The sequence below is a fragment of the Lepisma saccharinum genome, chromosome 24 (assembly GCF_977018435.1).
Source record: "Lepisma saccharinum chromosome 24, izLepSacc3.1, whole genome shotgun sequence".
Lineage (NCBI taxonomy): Eukaryota > Metazoa > Arthropoda > Insecta > Zygentoma > Lepismatidae > Lepisma > Lepisma saccharinum.
Window position 1 is genome coordinate 37,083,925 of NC_139252.1, and position 25,703 is coordinate 37,109,627.

General features: G+C 38.8%; 1 protein-coding gene and 1 non-coding gene across 2 annotated transcripts in view; both read right to left on the reverse strand.

Moving 5' to 3' along the window:
- The window catches only part of LOC145977930 (salivary peroxidase/catechol oxidase-like), a 101,404-nt gene that overhangs the window by 66,780 nt on the left and 8,921 nt on the right, over positions 1-25,703 (reverse strand). Inside the window, exons 2-5 of the mRNA XM_083110258.1 lie at positions 13,790-13,942; positions 12,803-13,070; positions 3,286-3,494; positions 1,246-1,419 (exon numbers count right to left, since the gene is read on the reverse strand). Of these exons, the coding sequence (XP_082966384.1) occupies positions 1,246-1,419; positions 3,286-3,494; positions 12,803-13,070; positions 13,790-13,940 (802 nt within the window). The 5' untranslated portion in view covers positions 13,941-13,942. The remainder of the gene's footprint in view (positions 1-1,245; positions 1,420-3,285; positions 3,495-12,802; positions 13,071-13,789; positions 13,943-25,703) is intronic.
- Positions 21,317-21,391, reverse strand: TRNAT-UGU (transfer RNA threonine (anticodon UGU)). The gene has a single exon. It is a non-coding gene; the product is annotated as a tRNA-Thr (tRNA).

Below are 25,703 nucleotides of genomic sequence, written 5' to 3' on the forward strand. Positions count from 1 at the left end.
CTTTTTGCCACCACACACATGATTCAGTGTCACAGGAGTTCTGAGTGAAGAGAATCTCCTAATATTATAAGTGTTAACACATTGATAATCCAAATTCCAACGAAGGAAATCAATAGCCTCCTCTCGCTACGTTCTTTGATTTATAACTATAAATCATACCAGGTGGAGGCACATGGCATAGTGGTTCAGATCCCACTTTAAACTGTAGGTCCAGGTCCAGTCCCGATTAGCCTTACTGCGCATAAAGTGGACTTAAAATAACAATTAAAACAAAGAAAACTGTGAACCAAAAAACGTAATGGTGTACACACAAAACTCAAGACGTGCCAATTTACACATATATATTTCGACTCCAATAACACATTAATATACATAAACTGCAAATGCACTATTTGGTGTGTCAAAACACACACAAAAATGCTTAAAAGGGTACTTTTATCAGCTGTTGTTCTGTGATGCACTGAAAATGCATCAATTTCACTTTCAGCTAAATGTGTAATTTTTTATTTTTGAAATGATCTTGCCAATTGATCAGTGCATCACAGAACATCAGCTGATAAAGTACACTTTTAAGCATTTCTGTGTGTATTTTTACACACCAAATAGTGCAGTGCATCATTTGCAGTTAATGCATGTTAATGTGTTATTGGATTGATTGATTGATTGATTTAAAAATTGTTTGGGTGCGTCGGCACTAAAGGCCATTTTGCACCCTTCTATGTATACGGGGAAATAGCCCCTTATCTAAAATTCTGACTGAAACCTAAAAAAGGGGTGTAAATAGCCCCTTAGGAAAAAGTTAAAAGTGCAATGTTGTAAAAAGACATGCACGAGACAAACACAACACATTAAAAAGTCAGAACAAACAAACCTAAAACCTCCTTACAGACGGTGAAAGAGTCCAGCTCTCTTCGCATTTGATAAAATGCTGCTATCATCACTCAACAGGGATGACAAACAGCTGGAAAGGTTAAAAGTCTTTCGGAGGTAAGCAAGATCGACACATTCAACGACAATGTGTCGAATGCTTAAAATGACATTACAAACATGACACAACGGAGGGTCCAGCCCTTGTAGCAAGTGATAATGCGTTAGACGTAGTTAAAATACTATATGTGTAAATTGACACGTATTGGGTTCTGTGTGTAATATGACTATGGAGTTATTAGAAGTACGTGTATGTTAAAATATCCTTTAAAATACGCCCATTTGATTCTTAAATGTGGATTGTTAGGGTACACTTACTTGATTCCGGGTTTCCAGAGAGAGCATTGTCGTGCGTTATAAACTGTCCCCACTGCATTAGGGCCAGGAGAGACACATTGTCCGGCTTCTCTTTGTCCGGAAACAAAACACTGCTAAGGTATCGTGCATTTGGTAGTGGTTCTCCAGATACCGATACCGGAGGATCACTTATACCTGCAAATAAAAGTATGTCAACATGGTTCATTGTTTTATTCAAAGGCACTAACAAAATAATTTATTACTACATTCGCTGAGCAACGTTTGGCTGGAGTACTCAAGGGAGTGCTGGAGCGAGAGGGTTTCGCTCGAGCGCCAAATAGTTCACACGATCGACGCTAGATAGCGTACGATATTGAGAGCTTCCACTGTATACGCTCGAGGAGACTCGTGTCCGAGCGAGCAAAAGTGGTTCCATGCAATACTCTAATGTAGATGTACGATGAGGTCTCATTTCGGTGCTACGAGCCCTCGAGAAACATTTTCAAAGGTATATGTATGCAACCACGTGTCACAAATTCACTGTTGCCACTGACATGTACTGATTGTTTTTATTCTCCATGTTAACTGCACGGGAGTGTTAACACATTTGTTTATTTCCGACATGGAGGGATGTTTGCAATTGCAACTGTAAGAGAAATACAGCGCATTCGGTTTAGTCTGAGCTCTGGCATGCGCAAAGCGGGAAAGACGTCACGTGACTCATAGGAGCAGTGTTGCAATAGTACTAGACAAAAACTGGCAAAGCTATATGCTGTTGTCTCGTTAAAAAAAAATACTTACGAATCTAAAGTAGCACGCTGTCCTTCACGGTCGTGAAATTCGTTAATTGCTCTACGAATAACACTCAAATTCGTCCACATCAGTTTAAAATTTCTTTCTTCTGCGTGGTTTGTTAGGCGTTACTAATCCCTTCCCAGTTACTTTGTAACTACTGTCAGCTTCTTCCTTCATAACTTTATGCACGTTAAGATAATGTCTCTGCTCTGACTGTGAATGACTTTGCTTTCTCCAATATTCTTTCCAGTTTTCACCTCAGCACGATCTGCTTCCCCCCCCCCTCCCCGAGAGGAAGAGGAGGAGAAGGAGGATGCCTCTTTCGCCGAGGGGTTCAATCAAGGGGGCTTTCACCGACAAAAAGAATCCTCCGTCATTCTTTTCCTTGAACTAACAACTTGCTAAGGTTATAGAAGTTGCCATTGAAAATTTCCTATTAATATAACCCACTTATCGCACTAGAGTTAGGCAACGCACATAACGCCTTTGCAGGGAAGAGCGTATTTCAGGATTTAGGTGTTCCAATTTTTTGCCGGTGAGTGTACATCAATTACGACTACTACATTCAGAAAATACTAATTTTGGTAGACATTAAACTCGCATAGCAGAAAACTTAAGACATTTCCGATGCTTTTCACAGAGTACGTGGAACATTAGGAATCAGTAGAATACTGAATTTACATTATTTCGGGAGTTTATGGTTTTACGTCACGTACTTTTATTCACATCTAAGCAATTTTGAATAAAATTTTCTGTTTTTGGTGTTATTCCGATGCTGAAAATAGGGCCCCTACATATAGAATACCCATAAAACATTCGAGGGTGGTTTCATATTTATTTCCGTCCATAAGATGAAAATATGCAAGAACCAATCAACAGCAGGTAATGTCATTTTCGAATCTGACACTACAAATTCAATTTTCTGAAGAAGAAAAAATACTACCTTTTTTGTAAAAATTGCATTGTGGAACGAACAGTGTAATTTGGCAAAAAAAAATCGGAAGGGCCCAATGCTTGCACATTATAAAGTGCTCCCCTGTGATCAGCACCACGCCCCTGGCCGCCTTTACCGCCCAGAGTTTCCTCCAGGTACCCACTTTGTACGACGCTGGATGGGCGCCGGAGCCGCTTCAACAGATGGAAGAAATTCCGGTTTTGCCCCGCCGGAGATCGAACCCGGGTCTCACGCATGGTAGTCAGACGCCCTAACGACTAAGCTACCGTGGCACACTATACAAAACTAAACCCCATGGTCATAGATCTCACCGTTACTGTAGTTTGGGGGTAGCAGCCGCTCAAAAGCAGTCCTCGCCATGCCCCAGGTTGGGTTTCTCAAATTATTACAGGAACCGTCAATTGTTCTGTATCTGCTGTACGGATCGCATGTGACGTCCTCATTGCAAGGAGCTTCTTTCGTGACGGTGAGGTTGAGGAACTGCAAAATGGTGGCTGCCACCTGTAGCTTTATGTTGTACCTGAAACAAGGAAGAACATTATTCATGGGCTTTTATTATTGAAGAAAGAAAGAAGGAAAATGTGATTTTGTCGTAAACACTCTACACCACTGGTTCTCAATTTTTTTCTAGTTTCTCGTAACTAATCGTCTAATGTACTCCCACCATAGATTTTCTCCTAATAGTGGGTTTTGGGGAATTCTTTCGACTGCCTAATTAGTGGGGAGTTTTTGATATCTTGGAGGCGTGTATCTGCTAGCAAATTCGGGTTTTATTTGGAAAGATAGTAAACAATAAAGAATCTTACGTTAATTGTTTTATTGGGTGTTCCTACGTTTACAATATTTATGATTAAGGCCTCCCCGACGGCGCAGTGGTAGCGTCGTCGCCTTGTAATCAAGGGGTCCCGGTGCGACGGACTAAATACAATTAGATTAAATTTATTAGATTGAACCCAACAACCACGACTCAATAACTGAGTCTCGACGATCCTGAAACGTTGAATATGTCATTGGTTTGAATTTATTTATTTTGATACACTTTGCCTAGTAACGCTGGTGACGCGTACAGATCGCTGGAGATTAAAATTTTATACCTTCGGATTTCAAATAGGATTTCAAATAATTTACAACTAACAATAACCCCTTTTCATAGCAACAGCATTAACCCAAATTACACATGTGAAATTCCCCCTTCTGAAAGAGAAGAATTAATCATTTAAACATTTTCATAAACATCAAATACAAATGGAAGAAAATGTTTTAGCACGTAAATACGAACACCAGAAACAGTAAACTTGTTTATTGTTTTCAATTTAACACATATTTCCTGCGTATGAAAGCATCGACAATTTGTGCTTATTAAGTTAAGAGACATAAAATAAGAACTGTCGATAGATGAACGTAAATTTACCCATCAAAGTCATTTAACATGCACCATTAATACCATATAAGGAATTACAAAAGTCCTAATTACTTCTTATTTTGACATTGAACCAATTTTGGAACATGTTCCTAGTATATTTTGACTAGAGCTGTGCGTTTCTTGCACGAAAATAAATCGTTTTACGTGTGCACAGAGCCCTTATCGGACATGGCGTCGATGGCCATTTTGTAGATAACGCATGGTCTGTGACGTGTACTAGTACCGTTTCCCGTAAAATTCAACACACGCGGGATAGCTATCTCATAAACAACTTTGCTTAACCGTTGTAAACACGATCTTCGAGAATTTTCTTTCTCTCAAAGTCACTTAAGATAATTTATTTCCTCACCTGGTGTGTCGGGAACGACGAGTCCAGTACGCACGAGTCCAATCTTACCTCCCTCTTCCCGAGAGCTCCATTCCTTTCCAACACTTATTTTTGCGATGTGCTTTCACTTCATGCTATTAACTGCCGTTTTGTCCTAACTGCAGATGAAAGATTCCTCCCTAAAGCACGGAAACAATTCTGATTTTCTCCACTGTAGTGACATTGCTTTGTTCACTCCATCTTTTTCTTCCGGAAGTCCATCTCCACCGCTGCACACCCCTATCGATCACTGTTCGTCATATTTGCAGAGCACATTTGTCTTTGCCAAACAACAATGTTTTATGATTTAAATACCACACGATAACAGATATGTATATGCGTTAAAGAACCCAGTGTAATGCTCAATAAGATAAACTTTTTGCTGAAAATTAACCAAAGGCATCTAGACCAAAACGCTGTATATTTTATGATTTTGCGCCATAACAGCGAATTGCCCATGCGTGCAGTGACCGACACATCAAAATGTCCTTGTGCATAAGGAAACCGCGAGAAAATCGGGTCTCAAACAAAGAAATTTACAATTTAAACGCGCACAACGGTCAGAGCCATCTAGCGATTCTTCGCGTAACTATTAAAGCAACAAAGTTTTCATATTGCATAGGCATTCCACCTATCGTGAATTCTTTGCACTAGACGAGTTCATCGTCTTTGGACCTGAGTTGGGCTATTTTACCGCAGCAAAACACACACGAAACTTAAGTTTCCAGAATACCTTATGACAGTTCGTCATAAATGGCGCCCAACATAGGGCTGAACCCTCACATAATACTTTTGTTACAATACTAAAATTAGACTTTCATCAAATAAATATTCATATTATACATATTCACTAATATACATATTTGATATATACAGACATATTACTTTATTGTTTACAATATGATACATCCCGGATCACCCACTCTGGTGACTCCATCATTCTCCAGAAAGAAGGAACCCCGCATGTGTTTTGGCGTCTTGTAGAACATAGTGGCTTGTATATTTTTGGTTGGAGCAGGAAAAAAATGAATGCCTAGGCCCACCGCAACATTATACTTACTTGACTATTAGCCCGCCGCAAGCATAACCTAACTTGACATTTACCGCATCATACCTGCCCCCACCCGCAAACTCAACCACACCCCCATGGAGCTACCTAAACAACTCTTAATTCGCTTCTGGATTCATTCAATCTGAACTAATCACTATTTAAAGGCGTAGTATGAGCCTTGTGTGCTACTACCCTAATGCGCAGCAGTTGGTATTTTCTTTGACCTGACCACAACAACGATGCAAATAGTGGTGTTCCAAATATTTATGAGATGAATACCCTTGAGCAATCTATCATAGAAAATGCCTTATATTGTTTTGGAGCAATCAGGAAGATTTCAGGCTCATCTCGCATGCTAGTACGCCGCAGAAATTTCACCTACTTGGTCAACTCGCCCGCCGCAGGCTCAATCTCACTTTACCCATACGAGAAATTTTAACCTTGCTCTTCCCCTACCCCCTCTTTATTTACACTGTCCTTAACTACCACGTCTGATTTACAGCTAAACCCCATCGTCTGTAGCATTTCATCCACACCTTCCAAATTCAAATCTAGTAATCTTTTCACCCACATTTTTACCTTGTCCCCTGAACAATTCCAAACTTTACAATTTTCTATCGACTGGTGATCCAATTTTTCTCCTGTCACACAATCTATCAATGAAAGCGTGGAATCTTTACTGTTCTTAACACAAAGATAAGGGCCGACAAAGAGGTCACGATATTTCCTTATCCCCTTATCTCCGGTGCCACTTAAGATCTGATTCTTAACGTGTTAAATTTACTTTTACGCAATATCTATATTCAAAATAGATCCCCAAAAAACTCAAAATTTGGTGTGTCAGATAGCTAGAAATATGTTTTTCTTACAAACACAATTCGATGTTTGGACCACTCAGTAACCTTAAATGCGACTGTGCAAGGAGAATTCACCAAAGCCAGAAGCTACATCAAACAGCTGACGTCAACAGCCCCGTAATTACATGGCGCGCAACCACTGCCACCAAATGTAACACTAACATTTTTGTTATTAATACTGGAACCGAACCAGGATACTCGCCTTGAGTAAACCAAAGATACGTTTTATATGACTTATAATTTTATGCTGCCATGCAAGATTAATTGAAATTAATTTGTTCCCTCTTGAATACTGGTTACCCTCGGGTGGCATATCTCAGATACCCCCTACCATCACCATGTCATGTATACAGAGAAAGCAAACCTATTGAATGTCGTTACTTAAACTCTCCAAAATACAGACTCCATACGAACTTGTGTCAGGACTAAGCCTAAATGTCCCCTCGACACCCTATCCTTCTCACATTTCCTATGTGTGGAGACGTATTTTACACAGGACGAACAAATACAACATCTAGTGTCCCTGATGTTCCCTTGTGTTTCTTTAGAACGCCAATCAACACGATTCTACCCCTGAGAAATTCGCACAATATTTTACAATGAAACTTGCATGCACATGGAACAACAAATTCAAAATGATACTGCCCACTTAAAAGCTGTTGGCTCCAAAATGATAGTGAGGCTGCTTGACTTGCTAAATGCTCCCATTTTAAATTTCCCGCACCAGACTGTCCATCAGATATCTTTTCTGAGCTATAAACTTGACACTAGCCCCAACTGAACTGACGTTTGAAAATAAAAAAAAAAAATAGTATTCAAATGATAATTATATTCAAAAATTTATTTTAAACTTTCCAAAGATCCATACGTTATTAAATCCTTCAAATTAAATATATTATCTATAATATTTACATTTTGTACAAAGCGAAGTTGTTTTCACTGATCAAAGAGTGATGATCGCTCCGATGATCTCAACAGGCATCATCTTTGAGCAATCATACTCAACCATATGCATCCCATGCCATTTTCTTCTGACATGAGTGCGATGCCAGATCATTCTAACCCTGTGCCAAAGAGACAAAGCCAAGAGAAGACAAATACTCAAAATTTCCCCCAAAACTTTTGTATTGGTACTTTTCCGAGGATACCTTTTTGTTCTTCTCTTCCTAATATGGCTTGGATGGAGAGATACTCTTCCTCCAGCAACAGTTCGACTTACTACCAAAGTTTTCCTGGGAAGTGAGTCAGTGGGTGACTTCATTTTAACTCTGATGCGCCTCCCATATCTGACTGAATAACCAGTGCCTAATTTCATGAAAGAAACGACACATGCCATACTGGCAATTCTTTTGGGCATAAGAATACGCATAGGACCACACCTAATGCAACTTCTGGGTTCGATTACTGAATTCCTCACAACAGTCTGCAATGGATAACCAACTACTGGTATGACTACGTTGTGTACTGAATGATCTTGAACTATGGACACTTCAGGTAAGTCAATACTATTTTCCCCAACTGACACTACAGACAGGGTAGATTTGTTCTGAGATGATACTGCATTTGAGTGTAGGCAATGAGAAACCACCTTACTTTCCGAACACCCTGTATCAGCTTGCACCGTGTAGACACGCTTACACAACGAAGATGAACCCGAAGAACCACTTTGTTTAGAACCAACACCCAATAAAGAAAATTGCAAGCTCGGTTTTGGGAAAGATGCATCTTTTGTGCAAAAGCCGACAGGGAAAGACTCGTCTCTGTTACCCGACACCCCAAAAGACCACTCCTCGCTTATCAAATATTTTCCTTTATTACCCTTGTGGTGTTCTTGCTCTAACGTTTTGTTTCGGTTCATTTCGCTGGTACTCTGTGCATAACTTTCTGACCAGGAAGTCAGAGTGCCTGTGCAGTGGTCATGTTCGACCGAATGTGAAGTACACATGCCATTGGTGACCGCAGAAGAAGTTACAACACCATTCATCAGTTCAACTTTACTCCCTGACAAATCAAACTCCTTTGTCAAAGACTCATGCCTTTTTTCTACCAACTCAGCCCTGTACTGTGATACTGAAAACGTGAGATCGTGCAGACCCTCATTTGTTTTAACCACCTCTTGTTGCAAGTCTAAGATACATTTGGTGGTATCACTGAGGTCTGACTGAAGTTTCCCCACCACCTTACTTGTATGAGCTGCAAGTTCTGATTTGAGCAACTGATTGCTGTCTCTGAGTTCTGATTTGAGCAACTGATTGCTTTCATTGAGTTCTGATTTGAGTGACTGATTGCTGTCTCTGAGTTCTGATTTGAGCAACTGATTGCTTTCATTGAGTTCTGATTTGAGTGACTCAGTGCATTCCTTGTACCTTTCCTGACTTTGTTTAATAAAGGCGAACAAGGAATCTAATGTGACCGGTTCCTGCTCTGTTGCCATTATTAATATTAGCTTTAACAACAGCAATTAACCAACTAAAGATTAACCTACTTGAAACCCAACAAAAATTCAATAACGCAGCCCCTCTGCACTTGAGTCCTCGTAATCTTGCGACGGACTAAATACAATTAGATTAAATTTATTAGATTGAACCCAACAACCACGACTCAATAACTGAGTCTCGACGATCCTGAAACGTTGAATATGTCATTGGTTTGAATTTATTTATTTTGATACACTTTGCCTAGTAACGCTGGTGACGCGTACAGATCGCTGGAGATTAAAATTTTATACCTTCGGATTTCAAATAGGATTTCAAATAATTTACAACTAACAATAACCCCTTTTCATAGCAACAGCATTAACCCAAATTACACATGTGAAATTCCCCCTTCTGAAAGAGAAGAATTAATCATTTAAACATTTTCATAAACATCAAATACAAATGGAAGAAAATGTTTTAGCACGTAAATACGAACACCAGAAACAGTAAACTTGTTTATTGTTTTCAATTTAACACATATTTCCTGCGTATGAAAGCATCGACAATTTGTGCTTATTAAGTTAAGAGACATAAAATAAGAACTGTCGATAGATGAACGTAAATTTACCCATCAAAGTCATTTAACATGCACCATTAATACCATATAAGGAATTACAAAAGTCCTAATTACTTCTTATTTTGACATTGAACCAATTTTGGAACATGTTCCTAGTATATTTTGACTAGAGCTGTGCGTTTCTTGCACGAAAATAAATCGTTTTACGTGTGCACAGAGCCCTTATCGGACATGGCGTCGATGGCCATTTTGTAGATAACGCATGGTCTGTGACGTGTACTAGTACCGTTTCCCGTAAAATTCAACACACGCGGGATAGCTATCTCATAAACAACTTTGCTTAACCGTTGTAAACACGATCTTCGAGAATTTTCTTTCTCTCAAAGTCACTTAAGATAATTTATTTCCTCACCTGGTGTGTCGGGAACGACGAGTCCAGTACGCACGAGTCCAATCTTACCTCCCTCTTCCCGAGAGCTCCATTCCTTTCCAACACTTATTTTTGCGATGTGCTTTCACTTCATGCTATTAACTGCCGTTTTGTCCTAACTGCAGATGAAAGATTCCTCCCTAAAGCACGGAAACAATTCTGATTTTCTCCACTGTAGTGACATTGCTTTGTTCACTCCATCTTTTTCTTCCGGAAGTCCATCTCCACCGCTGCACACCCCTATCGATCACTGTTCGTCATATTTGCAGAGCACATTTGTCTTTGCCAAACAACAATGTTTTATGATTTAAATACCACACGATAACAGATATGTATATGCGTTAAAGAACCCAGTGTAATGCTCAATAAGATAAACTTTTTGCTGAAAATTAACCAAAGGCATCTAGACCAAAACGCTGTATATTTTATGATTTTGCGCCATAACAGCGAATTGCCCATGCGTGCAGTGACCGACACATCAAAATGTCCTTGTGCATAAGGAAACCGCGAGAAAATCGGGTCTCAAACAAAGAAATTTACAATTTAAACGCGCACAACGGTCAGAGCCATCTAGCGATTCTTCGCGTAACTATTAAAGCAACAAAGTTTTCATATTGCATAGGCATTCCACCTATCGTGAATTCTTTGCACTAGACGAGTTCATCGTCTTTGGACCTGAGTTGGGCTATTTTACCGCAGCAAAACACACACGAAACTTAAGTTTCCAGAATACCTTATGACAGTTCGTCATACCGGGTTCGATACTCGGTGGAGGCACATAGTGGTTCGGATTTCACCTTAAACTGTAGATCCAGTCCCGATTAGCCTTACTGTGCCCAAAGTGGACTTAAAACTCCAACTCAATCAATCCAATTTTGGACATTTTTATTGCAAATTCTCAAAGAAGGGTGTGCCCACATAGCGTGACACAGTCTTTTGATGTCTGAGTGTACACTTGAAACTTTCAAGCGGCGATTCAGCTCCAAATTTAGTCTGTTATAGATTTCGAAAAAGTAGTTTATTTCAAAACACATGAAACAAAGAAGAGTGTTAGTGACAAAATCAACCATATTTTCTTGTGTTAAAGCTATGAAGTCTGAAACAATGCTCTACTCACCTGCAGCAAAAATGTTCTCGTGTGGGTAGTCTCGACATTTCTCTTCAACTCATCAATCTGCCCCTGGGGGTTACGCGTACCACAGTTTGAGAATCACTGCTCTAGATCATGCGCAACACATGTGTTTATTGCCTAAATTTTATATTTTCGCAACAGATGTCACTTTAAAGGAAGCGCAAGAATTTGTTGTTGCAAATAGAGTTCTTCTTACCTGAATATGAATCAACAGAATCTAGATATGGAATTTTAAAAAAAGAAACAACGTTGTGAATGAATTAACTTAATTTACATTATCTACGCAGACTTAAATTTATAAGCAAATGTATTCTACACAGACAAACTATGTTGATTTAGTCTTATAGTCTATGGCATTGTCACAATGAGAAGGGAATAATCATTAGTGCGAAGTTGGAGATCGGTTTGTTCATTGCACTCTCCAGCCTAACTATTGCCTATTTTTGTGGAAGCAGGAAAAAGGTAATTATCCATTAGCCTTGACTCATCTCACCCAACAGGTTAGTATGTGCCGGGGCTTGCCCCGAGTTGATACTTTCCTGGATATGAGGCCTTGCTCGAAAAAGTTATGATCCAATGAGAAGGGAAATATATTGAAAGTGACGTCCTTGAGTGTTGAGGACGGAGGTATGGTGTTGATTGATATAAATTTAATTATGTATGAAATTACCGTGGGGGACATTAACTCGAGACATTCACTGAATCTTACACTCTACTTTTGTAGCAGATTCTTTGTAGTTATTCTTCTGGAATAGTGATTAAATGAAATATATTTCTACTGTTATCATAGACACAAGGTATTTTTATGTTCTCCGCAATTAAATATTCAAATAATTGATGGTATTTTCTAGGGGGGGTATTCATTCTTTCGATTTGGGGAGGTCACTACAAGATGTGGGCTATAGCTCTCCGTGAAATACTCTTAGCCCCTCTGCCTTCTCAAATAACCTACATAGGACATTTGAGAATCATTTATAGTAAAGCAAGAAACAGACAAAGATTGAGAGAGAGAGAGAGAGGGGGAAGGATTGAACGAGTGAGAGAGAGAGGGGAAGAGATATTAAAAGAAAAACAGAGATAAACAAGCAGAGTAAGAAATAAAGAGGACGAGAAACAGCTAAAGAAATACAATAAGAAAAATATCAGTAGGTAAACAAGGAAAAGATACAGAAAAATATAGAAAACAGGAAGAAATACAATGAGAAAGAAATATCAGTAGATAAGCAGGGGAAGAAATAAAGAAAGTAATAGTAAACTGAAAGAAATTCAATGAGAAAGAAATATTAGCAGATAAACAGGAGAAGAAATAAAGATAGAAGTAGAAAACTGAAAGATATACAATGACAAAAATATCAGTAGATAAACAAGGAAGATATAACTATAAAAAACAAGAAAAATACAATACGAAAGAAAGAGATGGTGAAAATGAAAGATATAGAAACTTTTAGCATCCATGACCAACGAAACAGTCACCATTGTCCACACTTGAGCTAACCAGACGAAATTATTTTCAACTTCACCGATTCGACATTTGAAACCCTTGGATATAACAATTCAGAACGCAGGCTACTCACTCATCGGCTAATATCCTAGCCAGTTCTTCAGCGACATAGACGGCAGCTTTCGACTCCCTGGAAAGTTTGGTTACGCCATCTTGGTCATATGAAAGTCGCGTGGTCAGGTGATGTCCAAATCCTGGCGTTCCTCTCTTCAGAGGTTGAAACTTCTCCGTAATTTCAGCTGCTGCTAGCTTTCCGTACGCTAGTCTCGACACCTCCTCAACATGCGGTTTCAACATACTTTTGATCCTCTCAAGGTTGGAGAACAATTCTTTCTCTTCATCTGCAAAGAAGTAAAACGTGGAACCAATGCAGCCATGGGCGTCGGAAGAAGGGGGCCGGAGGTTAAACAGCTTCGTCGACCCCACACGCCAGAAATTGGCAAAGTTCATTTCAAGTTACAAAACAGCAGAATGCTTTCTACTTTTACAACAACAGATATTACGTTGAAATAACCAAAGTGAAAATACATTAAATCGTTACGTTGTTCACATTCCACCATTCAAACCAAAGAATATATTGTTCAACTGTTTCCAAAAATAGAGTTTTACATGGGAGAAAAAACAACATAAACTTTATAACTTACGTAACTTTACAGATTTTTCTTGAACGAGGTGTCTAAAAGTTAATAACAACATATTTTATTAAAATACGTAAATATAGCCCATACAAACTAAGACCAATCGTATCGAGTAACGGGCAGGAAATAAGATTTTAGGTGATTAACGTGACCGAAAATTTTAGTTTTCTTGTATTAAATGTACGAGAAATCGATACCAGACAAATATATTAGGGTAGGCCCCATTTCCTGGCCTCTTAGGACGTTTCATCACACAAATCCTTCTTTTATTGCAACTTTTCTGACCATTTGGTATGGTGTAAAAAACACTTATATTATGTATTGATGTTTTGAAATACTTTGCTGAAACTTCCCCCCTCTAGGGACCAACTAACCAACCACACAGAGACTGAATGAAAATATTAACATTAATAATACAATACCTGAATAAGAAGACAGATCGAAGCATTCCTGAGGATTGGCGTGTGCCTGCTTTGATGAGAAGCTTGAGGCGTATGGTTGGAAACACGGTGGTTCGGTGCCCTCTGCAGCAAGTAGATAGAAACTACCAAACGCAAGCCACAACAGCTTCATGCCTGGTTAAAAAGCAAGAGCATAACATCATTTATGGCATTTTAGGCACTTTGTAATATTATTTTCTTTTATGACTTCATCGTCTCCGAATTCCTAAGCTGCAATTTGAAATTAGAATCGTGCAGCATTATTGTAACTAGCGGAGAATTCGCCGCATATGCTTTGTCTAGACTTGAATACATAATGGCTAATTTGCAAGGATGGGGATGAGTGATGACATGATAAGATAGATGAATGGACACTCACAAACATCCATACCCAGTCCAGGATTTGAACCCGGGACCTCTGACATCGTAGCGCAATGTGCTAACTACTCCGGCTTGAGTACATAAGTTTGATAATTGTTTGTTGTTAGGACCCAGATTTTCATGAAATTACATATTTTTGTGCACGTAGCCACGCAAAAATGGCAAATGACGAATTTTGTTACATATTTTGACATATTTTCAGATATGTTACGGTTTTTAGTATATATTGTGACATAAATATTATATATACGAGCTTTCTCTACTTCCCTTGAATAATGTACATGCCACAAATATTCAAAACATGTGCCAAATATTAAAAATATGATTTCTACCAAAAACTCAACGGTTTAACACCTGATCGTGACAGAATTCCCAAGACATAAAACTAGACGAAAGGAAAGAAGAAAGAGACGAATTAAAAAGGAATAGGATATAGAAAGAAAAGATTAAGGAAGGAAAAGTGAGAAAGGATATATTTACCGATTAAAAAAATCAGGTATTTTATACTTGAACTTCAGTATTACGAGAAAACCAATGTTTCGGCATACTTCTATACATAGGAAACTAGCGATCGTGAGGTAACTGGTGACTCTTCTGACGGAACTTGGTCAGTATCTGTATCGCGACTGAGCAGGGGAATAGCCTTCGAAGATATAGCGGGAACAAGAAAAATGTGTAGTAATATCGGAAACGGTAATCTCTCAAAAATAACTTGACATGGAAAGAACGTGTCAGGTCAATAGCCTTCCAGCACTGTTAATACAACATTAAAATTGCACAGCTCTCAAAGTTAAACAGTATTCAAGATTCGAACGCACCGATCTTCCAAAGGCTTCTGTCCGCTTTTAAACTGATGCATATTAATGTTTGTGCTTGGAAAGTACTTATTCCCTACCTATTTGCTCTACGTACTCTGAACTGGTGCGGAATACTGGTATGTTTGCTCGAAGTCTCGTTATCATCAGCTTGAAATGGCAAATGGCAGTTTCTGATGGTCTACCACTTCAGAGTTCACAATACAAATGCGGTGTTATTTACAACAGGTACAATATTTTACTTTCCAGCTACTCTGTATAGAAGGAGGGCGGGTGAAACATATTACATATTCTATTACTTTCTAGATACATGCCTTGAACAGGAAAATGTCAACGAATTATGTAGCTGACATGATTTTGTATAAGTTTTTGGTTACATATTTTACATATTTGCTAATTTACATCAAACATTTACTTTTTTTTTTTTTTTTGCCATCGTGAACCTTTTCCATATATTTTCAATCTCTGAAACATGATGAAGAAAATTTGTAGCTCATGTGATGTCATATTTTCTAATCAATGAGATGCATTACAGTCACCCAAAATTGGCTCCCAAGTCGAAAGACAGGCTCAAGACAAAAGAAAAGCACCTAGAAACTTGACATCGGAGAACAAGAAGGCTAGTTTCCTGTACCTAGCGAGTTACACAATATGTTCCCTTGCACAAAAAGTACAAAAGTAGTCCTGTATCCATTAATTCTTCTTGAATCTGCCCCTATATTTACATATTCTACAATAATTTGCGATGTGAAAAGTAATTACCGGTAATAATTGACAAAATTGGTTTCTTAAATATGTACACGTGCTGTGCTTTTTGAGTTTTTAAATTCGATACAAACTATAATTTGAGGAACAGATGTCCTTACAATTATGTTGAATATGTTCAAATAAAATAAATATCTAGCAGAATTCTTGAAATTGCTTGGATACTCGATAATTATTAATATTATATATTCTTTGATACTACATATTTAGCTACACATCATTTTGATAATACATATTAAGGTAATTATCACATTCATAGAAATGCTTCATGTAAACGAATCAGACGTTGCAGCGAAAACTCCATTTACTTCCATTATAAGCAGATGAAGGCAATGCAGCTGTACCGACACCAGCGCCTCTAGCGGTATCATATTCGAGTCGAACCAGTCAGAGAGCCCAGAATAGTGCCGTTTTCCACACTACGTTTTTCAATGCTCTGTAATCCAAACCTTCCGACGTAATATACAACAGTTTCCTATTTCCCTCTATAACAGTCGCGACACAGACACTGTACTTTGAAAATCGAGTTCCGTTGGAGGAACATAGAACATACGAGCATCAGTTCACCGCATTCTCGCTACTATCCTGTGCATAGATGTATGCCATATATCATCAGCAGGGCTAGGAAGTTGAAAAATCATGCAAAACATGACATTAGTATCTTCAATTAGGCCCAGGAAACATTATCTTTATTTTGCGAGCATTTTTTGGCTTGTACGTCCTTTTTCAGTTTTTTTTTAGCTTTTGGTAGCATTTTTAAAAATAATTTTAACGTTTATTTTTGCTCCTTCCCCGTTGTTTTGTGTATTTTACATGGATTTGCTAACATCACTTACTTATTTAAATTTACTAACATGGTATTTTTAGCAAATACGGCATTAATAAAAAATATTGTCAATGCGAAAGCACGATATTACTGTATTTTAACTGGAATCATTGGCAATGGATTAAATAACTAATTACGGTAAATTTAATTTTCCTCCTGCAAACGTAAAATACTTAGTGAAACCTCTCACGCTCATTTGACGCTCCGGCGGTACTTTAGTATTGCTAACACAAACCATTATTATTATTCACCTCTTCGCCAGGGTAAGTGCCAGGGGCGTATATTCCAGGCTAGCTAGGCTATCTGCGAAGCCTGAAGCCTAGAAAGTAAAATACTGAAGATAATTGCGATTCTGAAATTGGCAATCTCAATTCTTAGGAGTTGGCAACCTCAATTGTTAGGAGTTGGCAACCTCAATTCTTAGGAGTTGGCAACCTCAATTCTTAGAAGTTGGCAACCTCAATTCTTAGAAGTTGGCAACCTCAATTTTTAGAAGTTGGCAACCTCAATTCTTAGAAGTTGGCAACCTGAACTTTTATAAGTTTGCAACCTGATTACCGTTGGGATGGCAACGTGGCTTCCTTGAAGACGTCAAGAATGAGCCTATTGGTCTTCTCCCTTCCTCCATAGTCTAGGACCAGGTGTCGTAGTTCAGGTGTTACACTCAGCATACGCCACTGGTAAGTGCCTAGCTGTCGGAGCCCAAGAGATTCATTTAAGGTAGACTACTGTTGTAAATCAGACAACCAACAGCTTTAGTTTAATTAATACTATATAATTAATAGATAAATACAACATGAGAAACAATTACATCAATGCCCCTTCCTTGCATTCATTCATTGACACACTCACTCATGCTTCGGCATTTCAAAAAAACATATTAAGAAATACAATTTTCGCTTCGTGCATTGAGTAATTGATGTAGTACTGGTTATATTTTTTGCCTTCGCGTTACCTTTATAGATATCTTGTAATCAGGTTGGAGTTTAAGTATGGACGAAATTTGACACTATTCCTCTATGCAACCATAAATGCACATTACTTATTATAGCATTACATTATATTCTTCATTTTCATTTATTGTTTTCTGCCTAATTGGCAGGTTTTTCACTGCAATCTCCAGCTTTCCCTATTCTCTGCCTGACGCTTCGTAGCATACGACCCAGTTAATTTAATATCATCCATAAGCTGATATCTCTTTCTTCCACGGACTTTTCCTCCTTCAACCATTCCCTCCAAGGCATCTCTTAGCAGGCATTTCCTTCTTAGACAGTGTCCTAACCAGTTTCTTTTCCTCTTCTTAATGGTCTCCAGTATAGATCTTTTTTCGCCAACTCTTTTCAGTACGGCTTCGTTTCTTACCTTGTCCGTCCATTTTACACGCTCCATTTTTCGCCATGTCCACATTTCAAAAGCTTCGATGCTTTTCTCTTCATTTCTTCTCAACGTCCAGGTTTCTGCACCATATAGTGCTACACTCCACACAAAATATTTCACTAATCTCTTTCTTAGACCTATGTCCATGGGTCCACAAAAAACATTTTTCTTCTATTAAAAGCTTCTTTTGCTATTGCGATTCTCATTTTCACTTCTTGTTTGCAGCTCATGTCACTGCTTATAGTGCACCCGAGGTACTTGAAGCTATCCACTTGCTGGATTCTTTCACTGCTTGCTCTCACATTAATATTCCTTGGTTTCCGTCCTATGACCATTGCCTTTGTCTTGTTTACATTAATCTTCATCCCATACTGATCACAGCTGCTGTTTAACTCTTCTAACATACTATTTATGGTTATTTCATCCTCATTGCATAATGCCATGTCATCAGCAAATCTTATGCAGTTTATTCTTCTTCCTCCCAATTTGACACCTCCTGTGCCCTGGAAACAATTTTTCACTGTATCTTATAAATAGATATTAAACAAAGTAGGCGATAGGCAGCACCCTTGTCGTACTCTCTTCCTACAATTCTTATAATTCAAAATTTATCACAATTACTCTGATTACATTGGCGATTGATAGTGCCGGACAAATCTGAAAGTTCTTTTATGAAATATGATCTTACTGAAATGGGTGCTGTAAGTAAGATATTAATCTCATCACAAGTAAGATAGCTACTAATTGTCGTAATAAGCAATGTCAATTAACAAATGAACGTATTTCAGCAAGTTCAGCGGGCAGTATTCATTAACTGCAGGTGAACGAAGCTTCTTCTTTTTAATCACATCACACTTGGCCACTCGAGACATTCTGTGGCTTACCTTTGCCGGATCTAGTTGGCGTATCCCTCCTGGGGGATTTTGGGCTCTTGACGGCGTAATGAATAAGGGCGGGGTCTTGTTGTTACGGCTTCACACTCCAAGGTATAAGCATCATCCGAATAGGTAAAGGGGGAACGACCAACGCGGACCGCCTTTTTCTTCTCTACTCCATTGCGACTTGATACACTCCCGGGTGAAACAATTAACAACACGAATCGGTATACGCGGAAGATACGCGTCCATTTGACCGTAGATGAGTAGCGTATGGTCGTGAGAGATAAACTGTCTTCTTACTGCTCAAATTCCCGATTTATGTTGTATTCAAAATGGTCGTTGTGCTATCCTCTTGGTCTAGGCCTTGTTAAATCATACTGAACTTTTCGCTTCCAACCCTTTCTATCATTGCCTGTGTATTGGAGTTCCTTGACCCTTTCTCAGTTACACCTCTCGCCAATCTCACTGTGTTTCGCATGCTTGCATTCCAGAGCGCAATAGAGAGTCCGGATCCATTGTCAATCACCCTTGCCGGAACCCTGTGGCCGAGTACGGTTCCTCGGTGGACGCCGTTGGTGTTGGACGTGCTGATATCGTTCTCTGGTAGTGCGTTCCCCGAGTGCAGCAAGTGAGTCAACTATGTCTGAAAACTTGAACTTGTAAAATAAGAGACAAATCGATAAACCAGTAAGTACTATAGTGGCAAGTAAGAATAACGAAATGAATAAGTTAAATACGATAAAGATAAGCTTTCCAGTGAATGCTCCTAAACCGAGGGCAACGGATATACATGAATTTATTCACGGACAATTCCGTCTGCATGTTGACGAATTGATGGGAATACAACTCCCGACAATTTTGCTTTGTGTGTATATTAAATTTGTGAGAGAAGCGACAATGAGAAAACTATTAGAACAACATGGGCCTGACATGGAGTTTCGTTACGCTGATGGCAATAGTGTGAAAGTGTCAATAGAAGATGCGGGAAGGGAAGTGAAATTTGTGCGTGTCTTTAATCTCCCATTGGAAATGGAGACGATAATAGTGTGAAAGAAAAACTGCGAGAATTTTGAACTTTCGATTCCCAGTGTATAATGGAGTATCGCCTCCCCGATGGCGCAGTGGTAGCGTCGTCGCCTTGTAATCAAGGGGTCCCGGGTTCGATACCCGGTGGAGGCACAAGTGGTTCGGATCCCACTTTAAAAAAAACTGTAGGTCCAGTCCCGATTAGCCTTACTGTGCATAAAGTGGACTTAAAACACCAAACCAATCCAATGTATAATGGAGTGCGAGTGGCTAAAATGGAAGTCACAAAACCAATACCTTCATTTCTAGTAATCCGCTCGTTTCAGTGTCACGTTATCTATGATGGACAGCAACGGACGTGCCAGATTTGTCACCAGCCTGGTCATGAACGTAGGATGTGCGACCTTCGTCAACCCACTGTCCTGAGAGTTCCGCTCAGGCACGGACGAAACTACAGTCAAGTGGCGCAACAACGATAAGGATACGTAGGAACCTCAGGACCATACCAAGAAGTTCCATCCAGCGAAACACCTTCTACTAGCCTTGAGAATCAGCTGGAATCAACTGAAATACATACAGAAAGACACCCTAACCCCCAGAAGGACGGAACACCTGCCAACCCCGTAGAAGACACCACGAAGGAAGCAGAAGTGGCAGTTGCGGCTTCGAAGATCTCAGAGGAAGATGGTACACCATGTTTGGTAACTAAGGAAGAAAACTCCAAACCTGAATCAGTGAGAGAAGTAGAACTAGGGGATGGCGTGATACGCACCAATGACATTAAGGATCAGAAGACAGCAGAAAGACAGGAAGAACAACAAGACGCAATGGGAGACGATATGGATAGTGAGTCGATTACTGATGAAGATAGTGAGAGTAGTAGTGTAAATATGAAAATTGTAGTGAAAAATGTAACTGGCATAAAAAAACGGACTAAAAGTGCGGCGAAAGTGAGCGACATGAACTTAGCGAAAAGAAGATCTAGGCGCAAGGTAGGTGATTTAAGTAAATCGAAACAATAATTTAACAAATAGTTTGGCCTTGCTAATTGGTGTGAAATATTGCATATATAGCCAGAATAAGATTAAGGTAAAATGAACTGGAAAAGAGTATTTTCTTATAATTCTACATATATATATATATATATATATATATATATATATATATATATGTATGTAATCCTTAGCTTTTCATTATACATTCATAATATGTTTACCTATACAGTAGCTACTCTTAATTATAATAAGTCGTGTAGTAATATTAAGCAGGAAGCTTTACTAGACTTCCTTAAAAAAAACATATGTGGATATAGCCTTTTTGCAAGAAATTGGAACACCATATTTAGAAAACTTGGTTTGAGTTGCTGTTTAAAGTCCACTTTATGCACAGTAAGGCTAACCGGGACTGGACCTACAGTTTAAAGTGGGATCCGAACCACTTGTGCCTCCACCGGGTATCGAACCCGGGACCCCTTGATTACAAGGCAATTACGCTACCACTGCGCCATGGGGGAGGCCCCATATTTAGAAAACTGTAACATACTTTATATGATGTGTATAATAATTTTGCTCCACAAAATCATGGTACAGCTCTCTATATTCGTAAAGGAATACCGATACAACAGATACAATGTTACTATTCAGGAAGAATAATAACAGCAATATTAAATGGAATAAAACTTTGTAATATTTACGCACCTTCTGGCTCACAAAACAGAACACAGCGGAACCACTTCTTTCTTGAAGACGTGGCGGCGGAATTAAGAGCTAATATTACATCTTTCATCTTAGGAGGTGATTTTAATTCAGTTCTAAGAACCATTGATCAGAAACCAGGTTACAACTACTCCCCAACTTTAAAACCATTAATAGATGGATTACAATTAGTTGATACATGGGAATATGTTAAAGGAAATGAAGATGGTTATACGTACAGTCTTAGAAAAAAATACCTGGGCCACGGGACGTAGAATTTCGTAACGTCTTAAAGCCTGTTGTTTATGCAACCCAAATAACAAAATATTCGCTTAAGTTTGCCTGGTGATTCTGACTTCTCGGGAAGGATTGAGCTTTGATAGCATGAGTCACATGACTCGTGCCCCAGCCACAACAAACAGCTGGGTGCTACGATGCCTCCAGAAGAAAATTTCAGGAACTGGTTTCTTGACAAGAGCTACTCGTAAGGAAATACTATTCTATCAAGTGATATTAGAGTCATTGTCAAGAAGGTTCGCTGAAATGATGGTTCTCATCACAGACCACATGCCACACGTTAATTGTTTAAGGCTAGTTCATGCACTGGACCTACAGATTAAAATGGGATTCGAACCAAATGCCTCTCTACTTGGTATTGAATTCGGAAGCCTTTCATTACATGGCGAATACGTTACTACTACGACATCAGAGAGGCAATGGAACCCCTTGAGAAAGAGATAAGCGAAAATTGCTACCTGACAAACCATATTTGCCCGTAAATTTTAAATATAAGACAATATTTTGTACTGACAGTTTCGAACCGTGGGAGAGGCATATATTTTTTTGTACCATCGTCCATTGCACGAGTTTATAATTCTTCCTCACCGACACGAGTAACGCGAGTGGTAGAAGAAAAGCGAAGTAAAATAACTGAAACAGAAATAAAAGGAAAAAGCGAAATAAATTTTATTCATAATATTCTGCAGTCACTTGAGTTGTATTCACGGGATGCTATCTTTAAAGAAATCCGTGGTCTCTTCCTTGTCTTTTTCGCTTTCTTTGTGCTCTTGCTTCCCCCGTCACGATTGGTCTAAAACTAATTAATGCGACGTTAATTAAACAATCCAAACAACGAAACAATGCACAATCAACTGCACAAAACAACATTCCAAATGTTTTCGAATCGGAAAACAATTGAGATGCTGTAAAATGACTTAAGATGCAGTAATAAAGTGGGAATTCGGTACCGTATAGAATTAAATCGGTAGAGATGTTCGATTTGATTGGATGTTTGTTATTTAGATTTGCTATTCTTTCACTTTTGGCAAATAGCGACGATGAAGATGAGTGATGCTATGATGAAATTGATGAAGGGACACTTACCAAGGACACCCACGCCCAAGTCGAGATTCTAACCAGGGACCCATGGCATCGTAGGGCGCTGTGCTAACCACTCCTCCATGGAGTGGACATTATAGCATATTTTGTGTGCTCAATTGGGATCAATCAATGGAATGAATAGGCATATTATATGATTAATAAATTCATATCATAATACCACGTCATATTATTCGGCACGAAGTAACATCAGAGACATTCAATCTTGCATTTTTGCCTTTCAACTAATTCATTGAATTCAGGTTAATCACAACAATAAGATAAATTATGAAGAAAATGATAGTGAATGTGGGATATTGACAGTTATTACGAATTTCCTGAGAGAAACAACATTAAGCAGGCTCGGTGGTCAAGCTCATTAAGTGATTGACATTCGATATCGTCGCCAAAGTTCCCGGGTTTGAGTACCGTCCTTGTCGGGGGTGTTTGACTATTTCGTCATCAATTTCATGTAATGGTCACTCGTCCTTATCGTCGCGATCATCGAACAGGGAATCAAAATTATAAAAATAAATACGATGGAAGAGTACTTATTTCATCTCTCACGAAATCTCCTACAAAACCGGAATATATAAAATACATGTATATTCATTCACATACATTTTCGATTTCTATATTTAACTAGTCGAGACCGAGAACGGGAGAGCAATTTTCAATTCGACAAACCGAGAGGGGGATAAACTGTCAAGTCTCGTTTCTTCTTGGCACCTCCGTAATCGAGTTGTTCTGTTTGTCATTGGCTTTGTATTGGCAATTATTGTCATTATTCTTCCCCTGCAGGTAAACCATAACGATGAATTATGATGAAATGAAGCAGATAAAAGGGCAAGAACAAGAAAGTCATGCCTGTTCGGGACTCCAACCCAGAACCTTATGTAACGAGATTTGAAATTCTGGAGAAGGCGTCCGTGTTTCGCTTGGTTTTCTCTTTCCTCTACTTCTCTTATATTATCATACATGTATAATAAAAATGGATCTCATACGATATGTTGCGATTCATAATTGTGCTGGTTAGATGCTACAGATGTGAACTCCAACCTGCAATATATTATTCCCTTTTGTTTCGTATCTGGTTGAACATGAAATTTTCTTACACTGACAATTTCTTTCTTAGTTTTGGTTTGGTGCACAGATATGCTAATCTGGACTCGACCTTCAGTTTAAAGTGGGATACTAACCACTATGTGCATCCATCGTGTATCAAACCCGGGATCCACTGATTACAAGGCGACGACGTTATCACTACTCCATCGAGGAGGCCCCATGACAAAATGTTATTCACTCGATCTCTACCATAATTTATGTCAGCATTTACATTTTCGTTTTCTTCTTCTTTTTTCCTTTTGTTAACTACTCTTATACAACTCTTTTTGCGTCTTCGAATTTCTTCTTGTTTCAGGAAAAAATAATACATGCAGGCTCTATAAAAATCCCCCGTTCAAATAGATAAAACGTTCACTCTCGAGAACTAATTTACATGTTTATCACTAACGTAACCATTAGGAAGGAAACTATTGAAATGTTAACTGATATAACTGCAGATGAAACAATACTTACAGCCACTAACGAAATATCTATTCTTGTGTAGCCTCACAGACAAGTACTTGCTGACTACGGGCGAAGGTCACTGAACTAAAGGGTGGTGGCAAGCAAGCAGGCTTCTGCTCTACCAAAGACGAGGTCACGTGTTCCAGTTATCAATGGCGTACGAAATAAGGAGGAACACAGCTATCTGACGTATGTTTTGGTCCCGTCATTGCACGTAGACAGTGGCGTATGCTGGTTCTAACGAGTGGGTAATCTCCGACCTTTTGATCCTCAAACTCCAAAAGTTTCCGTGCAATTTATGTCACGCTCCATATTGGATTTAGGAATATTGTGTCGGAATGTTTGTCTTATTGCTACGATCACAATCAATTAATTCTCGTTATTGCAGTTTACTATACGCGTAGAATTTCAAATAATAAAACAAGACAGTATTATAAAGCTATAAAAAAACAGCCTGTGAAATATAAAAATGAAAGACGTGCACTAGTGAAATAAAAACCCGCAATAATAGTTTAAGTGCAAAATTCAACTTACTCCAGGACCCGATTACTTGTGCCGTACCACATCCAAAGCACGCTGTTTGTCCAGTTCACGTCAATACGTGTCTGGGCGAAAGATTGCAGCTTAACAAAGGAAGTTATGTGACTTTTGGATTTCTCATGTTTGGCACAAGTGTTGCAAAGATTACAGTCACGCGTCCATACATTCTTTTCAGCCCCGAAAAGTAAGCACGGCGAACAAAAATGCAAAGCTTATTAACACTTATACTTCCTGTCAACTATGGTGTTTTGTCATAATTTGCTTGCGAAAATGCCTCACATATTCCCGATTTTGTCTTTGTGTGTAGAAATAAGTTCAAGCGATGACACTGGCCTACCTGTATTAACAATTTGCAACTTCTCCTGAAAAGATCTTGTTCCAAAAGGTTTCACCAGCAAATCTTGTATCGCATCCATTACCCTTTAACACAGCACTATCACGACAAACACTAACACCTAAATAAATAATAAACACGAAGCACAGCACGAAGCCAACGACTACACGCATTCAGTTTCACGCGGCAAACTTCTGTTGTTGTGTTCCTGGCTCAGAATGAAATTCCCTATGAATAATATAAAAAATCCCTTTCCGAGCTCGAAATGACAGGTTTTTAAAAGTTCGAATCATTGCAGGTCAGAGTCAGAATTT